Source organism: Diadema antillarum, unplaced genomic scaffold, assembly GCF_040938485.1.
Source record: "Diadema antillarum isolate AM-2024a unplaced genomic scaffold, OU_Dant_1.0 seq00001937_RagTag, whole genome shotgun sequence".
Classification (NCBI taxonomy): domain Eukaryota; kingdom Metazoa; phylum Echinodermata; class Echinoidea; order Diadematoida; family Diadematidae; genus Diadema; species Diadema antillarum.
The window spans coordinates 176,150-191,364 of record NW_027272598.1 but is presented as its reverse complement, the minus strand read 5'-3'; the positions used below and the strand labels follow the sequence as shown (position 1 = coordinate 191,364).

Sequence of the window (15,215 nt, the reverse complement as noted above, 5' to 3'; positions counted from 1 at the left end):
AGGGGGTACCGGGTGCGTATTTTTTTTAGACGGCACAGATTGGGGAAACTAAAAATCTATCGGGGACCCTATCCCTAAACCTGACCCTAATCCTAATCCTAACCCTAACCATCAAACCCTAACCCTAACCCTAACCCTAACCCTAACCCCAACCCTAACCCTAACCCTAACCATAACCATAACCAAAAACCCTAACCCAACGTTTTTCCCATAGGTTTAACACGCGCCATGCCCCAATCTGTGCCGTCTTAAAAAAAAACGCGATTGCGTAGCGGCGTACCGGTACGCGCGTTGCTGGTACCGCGTACCCGTATGCATGAACAGTACAGAGCGGAAGCAACGTGAAATTTATGCCACAGCAGGAACAACACAAGCTGCGACTTTGCTCTCTGTACTCTGACTACTGAATAACTGTAAACCAGAGTATAGAAGCGCACGCCTGTAAACTAGACTATCGTCATCCAGGAAGTCACTTTGAGCCGACTGTAGGTGATCCGAAGTCTTCACGAAACATTCTTTTGTTTTGTAGTAGTGATCTTGCGCTGAAACTTACTCGGACTTGTGAGCTGAAATAGCCTGTAGCGTATTACAGTACAGTAGTCAGTGTACGTAGTCAACGCGCAACGAAGCTCCCGCACAGGTGCACTGCAGCTGCACCACCTCGCCTCCTTGTTGACTGAAAATCGGACTGTTGAATTGAGAAAAGGTAAATTTACGGTGAGTTTGCTTTATGTAGACTACTACTGCCTACTACAAGTGAAGAGTTTGTTCGCAAAAACTGATTAATCCATTTTTGAAGATTTTGAAGTATGGTCTCTCTGTCTCAAGCACAAAATAATACCTTTTAAATGAGATATTGGTCACTACATATAAAGGTACATTTTTAAAGTTATGGTCAAAAGAAGCAAAAATTTTCTTATTATTTCTCTTTATTTTCTTGACCTTTAATCGCAAATATCTCCATTTTGCAAATATGGACTTATCAGAATTTTGTGAACAAACTCTTCAAGTCATCATCCCAGAGACTCTAACCCAAACAAAGTACCTTCTGATCTGGTGGAGATTCTCCCGCCTGAAAGTGAAACCCCTAGCAAACGGGAGACTCAAAGTTGATGTGTGCGAAGCGCGAAATTCCCAGGGTTCTAGATGCTCTCTGGCGCTATCTATTATCTAAGGCTTATTTTTTTCAACATACGATAGAAATATGTAAGAAATCCTTTCCAACGGGAGACAAAGAGCCAGGGTGGGAGAAATTAAATCTCAAACGGGAGAACAGGAGATTTTGCAAAAATGGGTTTTCGGCAGGAGAGTTGGAGTCTCTGTCATCCTGACAAACTGTGTCAGCCTGCAAAGTTATTTGGCAGACCCTTTTGATGTATAACAGGCAAATTCTAAATTGTGAAAGAGGAATTTTGAGCCCTTCTGAGAACTACACTTTTACTTTCAGCTTTAAAGGGATGGGACAGTATTGGTGGAGATGAGAATTTGGCTTTTAACTTTTTGTGAGAAACCAAGAAAACACTTATGATATAGTACAGAGCATACCATTTTAAGAGGAATTCAAAGTTTAATTGATGAAAATCGGGTTTGGAATGACTGAAACATCCAAAAACAAAATGAAACAAAGCGATTGTAATAAAGTGTGGGACATAAATAGAATCACTCTTTTTTGGATATCTCAGCCATTTCAAAACCAGTTTTCACCAAATAAAAGTTGAATTCCCCATAGAATTACATGCTCTTTCATATTTCAGAAGAAGTTTCTCATTATCTCACCAAAAAATGTTAGAAACCTGAAATTAGGTCTCAACCAAAACTGTACGATCCCTTTAAGATTTCTGTTTCTCCCTCTCCCCCACATCACTAACTCCACAACCCCTTCACTTGTTTGATTCTCTCTCCATCACTCTCTGTCTCAAAGAGTCATCGCACGATGTCCATGTCGGAGTTTCATCGGCAGATCCTGGAGAAGAGTCGTCCCACTCTCCTCAACGATCTGGACGCCACTGATGTCGTCCCACACCTGGTAGGAGATCAGGTCCTCACCAGGCATGATGAGGAAAAGATCATGTGTAAAGCGACCAGGCGAGACAAAGTGTCCGAGCTAATGGACATCATCCCGCGGAGAGGCATGAGTGCATACACATCGTTCCTGAACAGCCTGATTGCTACCGAGGGCTCTCAGCATCTCTACCAGTATGTGAAAGAAATGGAAGAGAAGTCCACTGCAGCGATTCAAGATGATGATAATGAACAATTTCCTCTAACGACAGGTTTGTGTTATTTTAGCACAGTGTATGTTAGTGAATAGTGAAAAGAGTATGATCGTGACAAACCCCTACGTAAAACATGTAGTAATGGCAATTGGTTTTGTTTTGTTTGATTTATTTCTATGTTCAATCCAATACAAATTCAATACAAATTTCAAAGACACAAAGACAAAGAATAACAAGTTAATTGGTTTAAAATAATAACATAGCATTACACACACACACACACACACACACACACAAAATTAATATTGTGCAGTAAGCATACAAAACATGAAAATAAGTTACATACTCACGGTAAGTATTTTTCCAGTAAACAATGAGAGATACATGTTATTGAATGCAGAAGACCACCATTGTGGGGCCTCGCTGCAATTACAGTGACCACAACCAAAAAAACCTGAAGGATGATAAGTTGCATGTTCTTGTCTTTGAGTCATTTTGGTCCAGTTTATTTCTCTCATTGTCTTGTTTCCAAATGTGTTTAGAGGAGTAATAATTTTAGGTCTGTTATGATTCAACTATAATTCTCTTTGATCAATATCAAATGAATACAATTCAATCATTTACAATGTCTTTGCAAAAGGGAGTTTCAGTCACACGACTGTATCTTTTTTTCATCTGACTTCCTTCTTGTTCTATTTTCTTGAGTATATTTGATTCATTTAAGTCAGCTTTTGAATGTGGACTTGATTTTCTATTGAAAACATCATGAGCCTTACAATTGTTATTATACTTGAGAGCGTATTCTACTATTGGTAATCATATCCTTGTTACAACAGATCTGTATTTCTCAAGGTTCTTTTCCATCTACATGTATTCAAAGGGCCAATGTATTCTAACTACACACACACATGTATGTTCTAGTACCGATGGTTCTCTGTCACTTCCGTTTGTTCGATTGTCTTTCTTGAGCAGAATGTCAGGACTCTATCAGTGTGGGGATGGGGAATGAAGAAGCAGCCACACTCCGTCCTGGTTTTCCTGTCCGCCAACCAAGTGATGGTCGCCAACCAAGTGATGCTCGCCAACCTAGTGATGCTCGCCAGCCGCTGCACCCAAACTTGGTACTTAATGACTTACAATTGTTGGAGCTTGCCAAGGGCCTTGGAGAGCACTGGGAGACTCTCGGTCTCTACCTGGGCTTCAACAAGGCTACTATCTATCAGTGCAAGGCAAACAATGTCTTGAGTGTAGTTCAACAAACATTTGACATGTTAAATAAGTGGAAATGCAAAAATGGCAGAGCGGCGACAACCTCGGCACTCTTGAAGGCATGCAAGAAAATTGATCTACTGAGTGAAGATGTATATGCATTCTTATATGATTTGTAGTTGTAACTACAGATGGTGTCTAATCATTTGATCCTCCAATTGCATTTAGTGTGTTCTGGACTTGTACAGATACGGTTTTCTCTGCACCCAGTATAATGACATGGGATGAGTTGAGACATACTGTCTGAGAATTTGGAGTAGAATAATGCAGTGCATGGTGGTAGAAAAAAAGAGAACGGAAAGTATGAAAAAAAAACTGAAAAAAAAGATGTAGCTGAGGTGTTATGAGTAATTTACACACACAAAAAAGGTGACAACCTGTGATGGTTCATGTTAATATATTAACACCAGAGGAGCATAATCCACTTGAAATCGCTTTGATTTCTTAAGGAGCTGGAGAGTCTCTTCATCATCTTCCATTGCTAAACATGTATTATTATTCTGAGAACTTCCAGGAAAAAAAGTATAACAAAGATATCACTTTCCAATGTGCAATGAAAAGAAAAACCATGACTATAAAGAGCATTACTATGATGTGTGAGAAAGCCCTTATCAAATGATTGGTGCCTTTTTAATGATCACTGTCAATTTTACGTATTGTTTTTATCTGACCAGCTTAATCATGAAGAATGTGATAATTAGTCCCACAGTGAACCTTCCTTCTATAGACTATCAGAATGGTAATTTGATGCCACAAGCTCTAATGAAGGTGTATGATAGACTGTGCCAAATATTAGGTTATGGTGATTTCACACTGAGCTGCCTATCAGTGTAGTAACTCAGCGATGAGGACTGTCTCATGCTGCTTTTATAAATTCTCATTACTGAATTGAAAACAAGACGTCATGATTTTGTTCAGAATCTCTTATCTATCCCTTGATGGATGATAAAAGTGATCAATATGTATCATAACTACGATATGAATGATGCAATGATCTCTAGCGGATGAATTGTCACCACAGAAAAATGACTCGAAGATTTTTATACAGTCATTCTTGCCTAAGTCAAGTCTAAATTAAACTGAAGAAATAGATTCACCGTAGAGAAAATTCCACTTACGAGGGATTAAAATCAATAGAATATAAAGAGAAGAGGACTTTAAAAAAACCTTCAACTAAGGCAGGATTATTCAACTTATGCGAGGTTGGAATGTTGACTGTATTGTATTTGTATGTTACCCCAATAACTTTGCATGTCTTACAATGCATCAAAATACAAATATTTCTAAACATGATAAAAGTTTGACCTGAAATTCAGCTGTATGAAACTTTTTATGTTTGCCAGCTTTCTATGTAAAGTATATGTTCAAACAGTCCCGTTACACAAGAAATGCTGACCATACCGAGCTGACTGAACTTTACACCCAGTGACATCATCTCTTGGAGTGAAATATGATGGGGCATTCCATATTGATTCATGTAGATTCATAGCATATCAGTTCTTCTGTCTCTCTCTTTTCATGTTCCTTTCTTTCTTTCTTTCTCTTTTCCGAAGCATCTGCCTTGGTATGAATTTTGTATTGATGATGCTTTTAATGTGTTACACTCCCACTACAACAAACACAGTTAAAACAAAATTCAGGTCCCAAAATCATTATCCAACTTTGTATACTGTAAAACATGATATTTTCGCAGCATGAAATTTTTGGGAATTGGACCCAAAGGCCTTTATTGCGGCATGAAATTGTTGGGAATTGGAGCTGACGGCCTTTATTGCGGCATGAAATTTTCGCGAGTTGCCTCTAACATTCAATTATATAATGTAGACAACTTTCGTGTGCATTTTAATTTCACAAATGTTGGCTCTCGCAAAATTAAAATGCATGTGAACATTCCTCATTTTACAGTACTTTATTCAGAACTTGACACTAACTTTCTTGTCTGGTGGCCAGTTCAGACCACCAAAGTCTGTAAATCTTAAATTTGATGGCCCCAAAAAGATATGTAGTGACACAAAATAAAAGCAACAATAACAGTCCATTTTAAATGTTACATTAGTTGCCCAATTGGGCCACCAAAATATGAATTAGGTGGCTGAACACCAATTTTTAGTGGCCCTTGGCCTCATAGGCACAGCTCATGTTGAGCCCTCTGTAATTGCTCAGGTGTAATGAAAATTTCAAACACCCCCCCCACCCCCCCCCCCCCCAAAAAAAAAAAAAAATCCAAAAACAAACAAAACCTGCCATCTTTAGAACTTTTATACATGAAGATGCAGTTATAACGGTAGTTGCCTGTCACATGTACAATGTATGTACTTACAATACCCAGAACCTTTCACTTTTTTTTTTTTTGAAGACAGTATATGTATTGTCATTGCAATGTATTTTTTCCATAATATCTCTTTCCCTTTTCACTGGTGAAGTAAGCATTTGATTTCCATGTAGGATTTTCTATTGTAAGTTTTTTTTTTTTTTCCTTATGCAGCTGTATATGTATACATCTGATGTGAAAGTTTGGATATCTTGTATGTCATTTGTTTATTTAGTGTACCGGTACTCTACATGACAATAAAGATTACATAAAATTTTATGCTGAAATGAATGTGTATATGTGGTCACACTTTTGTCCCAAGCATGGCTGGAAGATAAACAGTCATTTGGAAACAGTCATTTTCAGACCCACAGTAAGACCTGGCTTTATTCTGTCATCCTTGTATCATTGCCATTGTCACTGGTTCAACTGATGGTAGACTGTGGATGCTCATAACATCATCATTCTTTACAGCCATGCCATTTCAATGCAGAAACTGGAGTCAATACCGTCCTAATTAATACAATAACTCTATGGTTGTACATAACATGCCATATTTCCTATTACATAATGCCTGAAGAGATCCTTGTCATTTGTTTGGTTGTTTGATATTGATCATTCAGCCCATTTCACTATGACATCATCATCCGTGCAATTGTAGCTCAATTTTCTGTGCAATTTTGGATTCATACAATTTGCTCCATTGCACGCTCGCTAAGAGCCCGGCACAATACAGCACGTGTGTTGATGCTTGAGTTTGCAGTGTGTGTATGCGTAAAGCGCTCAGTGCATGAGCACTCTCACGATCTCAGATTCCTTTCTTGTTTCTAATTAATAAAACAGCAAATGACAAGTATCTATTTTAGGTGTAATATAAAACAAATAATAAATGTTTTTCATTCGTGCAATGGACAGAATATTTCATTCTTTGAAAGATGAAATTTTTTATCCATTCAACTTGGCTGCACAACGTTGAATAGATCATTTCATCTTTCACCTCAAGAAATATTCTGTCCAGTGCACTCATAAACATTCATTATTTGTATACTGATCTACTGGTCTTGTCTTTAAAGGGGACCTCCGGACGATTTTCAGACTTTTACATTTGAACAACTATAAATTAGTTAAACTGAGTACAGAGTTTCAGAATTTATAGTGATTGGGATGAGGAGTGAGAATGTTTTCAAAATCTATAACGAATTAAAATGAACAAGGATGATGACATGGCAGCCTCACCATAAGAATGCATGAGTTGGGGCTCAAGGAAGCAGAACAAAAGAAGAAGGCATGCATAGATTCTTCACAGGTGAAATTGTTGAGCAAGTGGTATTGTAATGGAATTCCACTGCTGCATTTCTGAAATATGTGAGGCTCTGATGTCATCAACACTGTTCAGTGTAATTTGTTTAAGATTTTCAGTTAATTTGTTTCTCTGCTCAAGAACCACAATAAATTCCACGAATATATACATGGAGCTGTCGATTTATGTACTACATAATGTGAAATTATGAAAATCGTCTGGAATGCCCCTTTAATGAGAGGAGGATTTTACATATGACACGTGCTACAAAAGTAAAAAAATAAAATAGATCAAAAGGATAAAGATATTAGATAACTTGGTTGAAATTTATGAAAGTGTTTAAACAAACACCCAAAAAGGTGATTCTGGTAAAAGAAATACATGTAAATGCAATTCCATGCCTATATAGCTTTCTTGATTAATCTCTTCGTTGTATTGAAACATCCCTTTTTTCCACTCAGCATACTAGTAGATGTGATACACTATACCAGACAATCTTTTACAAGCTTTTTGGTCAATGGTGATTTTTCTTGAAACAAGTATATTATATTACGAGATACAATTATTAAAGGCATATTTAGGCCTACCATTATTTTGCAGATGAAACAAAAACCTATAGATAAAAAGTACATTCATAAGAATACTAATGCATCAATCACAATCTGAGGTGATCAATTTCAAACAATGAACTTCTGAAAGAATCTCTGAAAGAATTAAGAGAAAACGGAAAATATATATGCAACATCAATTATTTAGGTAGTGGCCTGGGGTCCGTTTCATGAAGCTATCACATACAAGCTATCACATAAATTTTAGAATGGCCAAAGTCGCTCATAGCTACTGTAGGAGAGACTTTCACGGAGAAGTAAAAACAATTTCACGAAGTCTCTCCTATAAGTGGGACTTAGGAGAGAGAAAGATTCTCTGAAGACTTATCATGAAACTGACTCCTGCACATATTCGTCTCGTCGTCGCCCCCGCCCCTCTCCCCCCCCCCCCCCCCCACCCCCCCCCCCCCCCCCCCCCTTGCGTGGTTGAATGATCGAAGTGCCTGTTTCGCGGAGTGACGCCTCACTTGGCTTGGCCCTGACGAGGTTACCTAGGTCAAATTGCTGGCAACAGGACGTAGAACAGTAAAAGGTAGGTTTGCGATTATTATTATGTACGCATTGTTGCGTTGTTTCATTTTGTAAGGATTTTAAACTGACAGGAGGAGGAACCTCAACTAACACGCGATATGAGCCCCTCGGTCCCAAGTGTAGAGCTACACGTCGGCTGCCACTATGTAGTGTGCCACAACGCAAAGGCGAGCTAGCAAACTAAGGTTAAACGTGCACTGCGCCATGCCTGCCCTGCGCCGCGCTCCCGCGGCTGGTGCTTCGTTCATTCCCAGTGCCGGTGGGGTTATTCACCAACTTTCGAAGCAAGACTCTGTGTCAGAGTCTGATGAAGCTACCTTGTGCCAAAACTTACTAAAAGTACCGTTAGTGCACCAGTTTCCGACAGGACCCAGATTTCGACACCCAGCACTACAGCAGATAATTCTTATTAAATTTTATACTCAATAGTAGTAATACAAACGTCTGACTTCAACAATCAGCCAAGTTATCAATCACATTTCTAGTCTTATATAAACACCGTTTGTCACTTGTCATCATAATCCGACGATAGAATATTTAGGAGAAAAGCAACACAGTGTCAGCAGAAATTTTGATGTCGGCCATTTTTAGGGGTTCAAGCAATACGACGCATTTTGTAAACATCGCCGTAAAATGAAATTCACCCATGCCGGTTATTTTACTTTAGTATCAGTTTGTTTGCCAAATCCTGATGTTTGATTTCATAATCGTCTTTAGTAATTTCATGGCTGAATTCGTGATAAATGAGCAAGCTTGTAGAAAGAGTTGGCATTGAGAATGTGGCACCAGATTTCGACATTCCCATATTGAGACACGTTATAGAGGAAACAACACGTTCTTGCGCCGGTACTTTGCTGGTTTGCATCCACAATGCAGTGTACGCGAACTGTACGCGCCATGTGATTTATGTGTGATGCGCGCTGTGATTGTGTCGAAAAATGATGCTGGGTGTCGAAATCTGATGCCAGCGACGGCGTGACGGAAATCGCTAAAATTGAACACGAGTGCATTCAAATTGGAATTCGTTCAAGGCATATTGTCATTGGCCTTTGTAGCTCAACTTCATATCGAAATTCTGAGGTAAAACGGTGCAGTATTGATGGTAAACAAGGAAATGTGCTAAAGTGTCGAAAACCGGTACCCTTACTGTAACGTTTTGGAGACAATGCGATAAGCAGCGCAGTAAGCCTTAAAATTTTAAAGTCGCCAGTAAAATTTAGAGCACGAGCAGCTAGACCAGAGATAACTGCGACAGCCGGTGGCGGTCTCCGGGGCTAGACCAGAGACAGACCCAGAGTGCAGCAGAGGGCGTCGAAATGTGAATGTTGCATCAAGTGATTAAATTTAAAAGATACAGATCCTTGCAGGGCAATTTAACGCAATAACGGAGGTTGTCTAACAGTTGTTAGAAGAAATCTAATCTAATTCAAAGTTGCTTGAATTTTAAGCACAGTTCCCCATTTAAATTGCTTTGTATTTAAATTGTAACGAAGTCAAGATCATGTTACAACATGTTCATTCTTTTTGGGTTTAAAGTTATCAAAGATCAGGCCAGGGTAGGCCTATATAGACCTAGACAGAAAAAAAGATCCGTCTGTCCGGAGGAGGCTTTTATTTTTTTTGACGTTATCGCTCTCAGATGCAGTCTCTGCGGAACATTTCCCCGATGACCAAATACAGACCGATCTTTCGGTCAAGCCTAGACCCTATCGGCTATATATGTAGAAAGGAATAAATAGAATTCTACTGGTAGCGCGGAAGGCACGCTTTATCCGGTAAACCAAAACCCAAAGAGAAATATAGATGAGTGAAAGCAGCAACAATAGACCAGTCCGTTGTTCCACTTTGCACATGAGCAGAAAAAGGTCATTTGTACCAACACTAAAACAGACATTTTGGTTTGTTAAATCACTGTGCTGTGATGTGATGATTATTCATGTATCCTTATAATTGCAGGGCTGCCAACTCTCACGCATTGAGCGTGAGACTCACGCAATTCAACCAATTTTGACTGTCTCACTCTGATAAACGAAATCTCACGCTAAACCCCCTAAATGGACTGTACATGACTACAAAAATAAATATATCTCTAAATTCTCTGATATTCCGAATATCGATATGCCCAAGCCCAAATGTCGAGATTTTCCAGCGCGGGTGTAAAGCTTAACCAATAATAATCGTTTTCGGTTCGCGCGCAAGGACGAGCTATTGGATTACGATTGGCTTCTACCTATACCACGTGAGCGTAGCTTGTACTTTTGGCAAATTACAGTACATGTATGGCTATGACTTGTGCTTTACATCGCTTTACATACACTGACTGTGTACGTAGTACGTTCGTACGTACGTACGGCCACACAGCAGGCCGCCAGGTGCTAGCCAGGAGGTCGCTCCACTCCCTCGCAGTGTCTCACGCCAAACTCTCACTCAAGGTTGGCAGCCCTGTAATTGCTTGCCAGCACGTCCACCTGACAGCAAGCCTGGTATTTGGCAATATCAAAAGAAAATGTTGTTGATGCATTCAGTACAAAACAATGAAATGAATGCCTCTTGAAAATGTCAATGTAATTGGCCATTCAGGTCACCTGGTCTAAACTCAATTTCATTCTTTGTTTGAATATGAATTCCATAAATTGTTATATTGGGCAAGCTTGTGCATTATGTCGCTTTGAAAACGAGTGAAGTGCCTACACCCTAACCAACTGAGAAAAAAGAAAGGTCATTTGTACCAATGTGTACATGAGCTAATTAAGAACTGGCTTATAGTAGAACACATCTCAATGAAAGTTTGAGGAAAATCAGATAATCGATGCAAAAGTTATACATTTTTAAAATTTTTGGTGTTGAAACCACTAGATAAGGAGACTACTTGAGTATTATATTACACGTGTGCGCGACCGAGAAGCCTGCTCAATGTAACAAGCTGGGCTGATCAGATTTTGCCATCAGCATGCACTGGAACTTATTTGCCCTAACCGTATAACAGCAGACACATAGCGCGCATAAAAATAATTGTGAAGTATTAAGTTTATTTTTTGAAAAATTAATCATATGTAAAATAATGATATTACGTAGGTGAAGGCGCAAATATCCTGAATGACGCGCCTCTAATACAACAACAACAACATACATCATGTGTGAACAACAATATAGATCTAAAGAAAACATTAAAAAAAATAAACATGTTTTCAATTTTCTAGCGTAATGAAAGAGCACTTGACTTGCTGCTTTCAGAAAGCAGAGGGAATAATTACAGGGATACTGCCCTTAACATATGTCAGTATCATTTTCAATTTGATGGAATGTAATTTTCATGAAAAATGAATTTTGTGGAATTGTCTTTATACAGCTGTAGCTCTCTAGAAGGAGTTTTAAAAATATAGATCTATTACTAGGTTGTAGCTTGTAATATACAGAGGTACATGTGTAAATACTGCAAAATGGATTTTAAAACCTAATGACTGTGATTCAGGTCCAAATTATAATTAAGTGTAACAACATAACATTTTTCCTGATATTTATTATACCCCCGCCAAACGAAGTTTGAAGGGGGTATATAGGAATCAGCGGGCGGTCGGGCGGTCGGGCGGTCGGGCGGTCGGGCGGTCGGGCGGTCGGTCCGTTGCAAATCTTGCGTCGCGAACTACTTCCTCAGTTTTCAACCGATTCCCATAAAACTTGGCACAGATGTGTGCCTTGGGTTGTAGATGTGCAAGACGTATTTTTTGACAGTACCCAAAAGTACGTTGCCACGGTAACGGCATATTATGGGCAAAAATGGGTACAAATCTTGCGTCGCGAACTCCTCCCACAGTTTTTGATCAATTTTTATGAAATTAGGTACAGATGTTCATCTGAATATGTTAATGTGCAAGACACATATTTCCGCAGTGGCAAAAAGTGCGTTGCCGTGGTAACGGCATGTTATTGGTAAAACCTGGCAAAATGCTTCATGGCAAAACTGCTTCATCAGTGTTCTTCCAATTCTCATGGAATTCATATTGAATGTTTGTCTTAGGATATAGGTCAGCATGACACATTTCTTGACAGTGAAAAAAATTATGTTGCCATGGTAACAGCTCACATATTATGAGCCAAAATGATGGAAAATTTTGTGTTGCAAACTACTTCCTCAGTTTTTGCCCAATTTCCATGAAACTTGGTACAGATGTGTGCCTTTGGTTGTAGATGTGCAAGACGCATTTTTCGACAGTACCCGAAAGTACGTTGCCATGGTAACGGCATATTAATGGCAGAAGATCAAGGAAAGATCTTGCGGATTTAACTACTTCCTCAGTTTTTTGACCAAAGCTTATGAAATGTGGCACACACCTTGATCTTGGTGGGAAGATGTGGAAGACATATTTTTCGGACGTGTCGGAAGCTGCGTTGCCATGGTAACGGCATATAAATGGCAGAAGATCAAGGAAAGATCTTGCGGATTGAACTACTTCCTCTGTATTCGACTGAAGCTCATGAAATGTGGCACACACATTGGTCTTGGTGGGAAGATGTGCAAGACATGTTTTTTGGACATGTCGGAAGCTGCGTTGCCATGGTAACGGCATATTAACGGTGGAAGATCAAGGAAAGATCTTGTGGATTGAACTACTTCCTCAGTTTTTGACAAAAGCTTATGAAATGTGGCACACACAATAGTCTTGGTGGGAAGATGTGCAAGACATATTTTTCGGACGTGTCGGAAGCTGCGTTGCCATGGTAACGGCATTTAAATGGCAGAAGATCAAGGAAAGATCATTCCTTGGGTAAGACTGTCGTCACGGGGCGGGGGTATTAATCACCTTAAGTGATATTTCTAGTTTGTTCTGGAATGCAAAAATATGGTAATTACCGAGTAATGATTTGCACCAGTACAAATATATTTGAAAAGTATATGTTGCATTGAAGTATTAAAATGGAGGTGAATGCTTTCAGCATTTTTTCAACAATGTTCTCTTTTTTTTTTCCTTTAGGACATGGCTTCCAACTATGCCCGTCGCATGGCGCGACTCAGTGCCCGAATCTTTGGGGAAGTGTACAAGCCTACAACATCCCAGTCAATGAAGGTAGTGCAGATGATGAGTGAGAAGCCAAGGGAAATGAGGAAACATATTGTGGACTACTATCCACCCCATACGGAAACCTACAAGCTGATGAAATACCTCCGATTTCTTGGATTGTACAGGTGCGTTATTGTATCTCAGAATCTTGAAATGTGATTTTTCTGTTCAGTGATGAATATCAATGTATTCTGGCAGATCGTTTGTTGCTGTCATGCTGTGAGGCTATTATCATATTTAGTGGATCTGAAGTGGTTTGTAGAAAAGTCTGCAAGTGCTACAATTCACTGCACTGAAATAACAGGTCACTGACATTTTATAAAGCTGGTAGACTAGATGATGTTGATTTCAAACCACAGCTGCATCCCCAAATTGGTATGTAGTGCGAGTCAAAGAGCTTGATGACCTTCCTCATAAGATCCAGAAGATTCCAGAATAATCTAGAAATTTAACAATTACATGATATGCAAACAGGACTCCTGCCTCTTTGAAAGGAAATAAGCTACCAAGGCAGACTATGAATATCATTGCCCATGGTGATAGATGTGACATTCACATGAGTATCATCCAGTGGGGTTTTTTGTTTGTTTGTTTTTTGCTTTTGTTTTGTTTTGTTTTATTACAGCTCTAATTTCCCTCCTCTTTCTAGTAGGCGGACAGATGATACTTGAAAAGCAGCAATGAATTTTGCTTGATGTGTGTACACTGGAAAGTCACTGTCTTCAGTATTATGGAATTCAGTTCATCACATCACATTATTTTGTGATGGCAGTAGTCAAAAATTATTTTTTTAAAAGACAGAAAATGGGGTGTGCTCCTCTGGGACTAAAAAAAAAAAAAGAGAGAGAAGAAGAAAAGGAACATTTGTTTTGTCTGGTTGGACCACTCTGTGTGAAGTTTCCAGTGTTTGTAAGATTATCTCCTGGTATGAAAATCTGAACAATAAAAAGGAAGATGGATTATAAAGATATAGCGGGGCTTAACATTAACCTTTTCTCTAATATCTTTAAATTTGATATTTTTGTGGCCTGACAAATGAGTGCAGTGGCCCGACCTAAAAGGAAATGAAAATTCATTTGAATTTTAGCTGCCCAATCGGGCCACCAAAAGAAAGCCTTTTTAAGATTTGATGGCCCAACATTAATTTGAAGGGGCCCTGGGCCACCACTAATGTCGCCCCTGTGTACAGGTTTATTCTTTAGCTGATGCCAAATTCTCTTGATCTATGTGTTAGTGAATGTATTAGTGCTTACTCAGCCTGTGATTATAGTTTGGAATATAGAAAATGATCTCATGACTGAAAGTAGCATGTATAATTTCCTTGACTTTGATCATTATGTTAATGTGTCTGCAGTGTTTAGACAGTCTTTTAAATCAAACCACCATTTCCAAAACTGTGAATCACCATTTGCAGCAATGTTATTATGCAGCAATAAGAAGAGTGTATTTCGTCAGGTAGGCTTCAGTCTTATGTACATTTGTATGCCTCAAGATTATTGCATTAACCCTAACTAGGCCGGGTGGGGGGGGGGGGGGGGGGGGGGGGGGGGGGGGGGGGCCTCCGAGGCCCCCCCTCGACGTTTCGTGCGATGTTTCGCACGATGTATCGCTAACGCGAAAAGCTGACGCCATGACGTTTCATGACTTTTTTCTTTCGAGTCTCCTGCATCTTTTGACACCAAATTTGCGATGCCCGGTGCGCGCGATTCTGAAGTTGCGCATAAGTATGTACGTGCATGTCAGACCAAAAATTGCTCAAAAACGTGAATTCGTGTACAATTTCAATGCAAACTGTGCTTACAGGCAAATTTCATAAAAGCATGATTATTTTGGGGTTTTATCGATTAAAATCAATCAATAACATATTTTCTTGTTCGGAACAATGTCGCGGACAAGTTTCATTGAAAAAACAATGAAAAA

At 39.3% G+C, this 15,215-nt stretch overlaps 1 protein-coding gene across 1 annotated transcript; it reads left to right on the top strand.

Moving 5' to 3' along the window:
• The first annotated feature begins 587 nt into the window (after positions 1-587).
• On the top strand, positions 588-4,186 carry LOC139713267 (death domain-containing protein CRADD-like). The gene is made up of 4 exons (XM_071625012.1): positions 588-706; positions 1,922-2,273; positions 3,189-3,445; positions 4,160-4,186. The coding sequence occupies exons 2-4, from the start codon at positions 1,934-1,936 to the stop codon at positions 4,184-4,186; spliced, it is 624 nt and encodes a 207-aa protein (XP_071481113.1). The 5' UTR covers positions 588-706; positions 1,922-1,933.
• The last annotated feature ends 11,029 nt before the right edge of the window (positions 4,187-15,215 follow it).

Bases quoted from the DNA above. Each gene is read 5' to 3' on its own strand.
- LOC139713267 (XM_071625012.1), top strand. From the start codon at position 1,934: ATGTCCATGTCGGAGTTTCATCGGCAGATCCTGGAGAAGAGTCGTCCC. The intron at 2,274-3,188 runs GTTTGTGTTATT...TTTCTTGAGCAG, and splicing joins ACAATTTCCTCTAACGACAG to AATGTCAGGACTCTATCAGT. The intron at 3,446-4,159 runs GCAAACAATGTC...TTATCTGACCAG, and splicing joins CTACTATCTATCAGTGCAAG to CTTAATCATGAAGAATGTGA.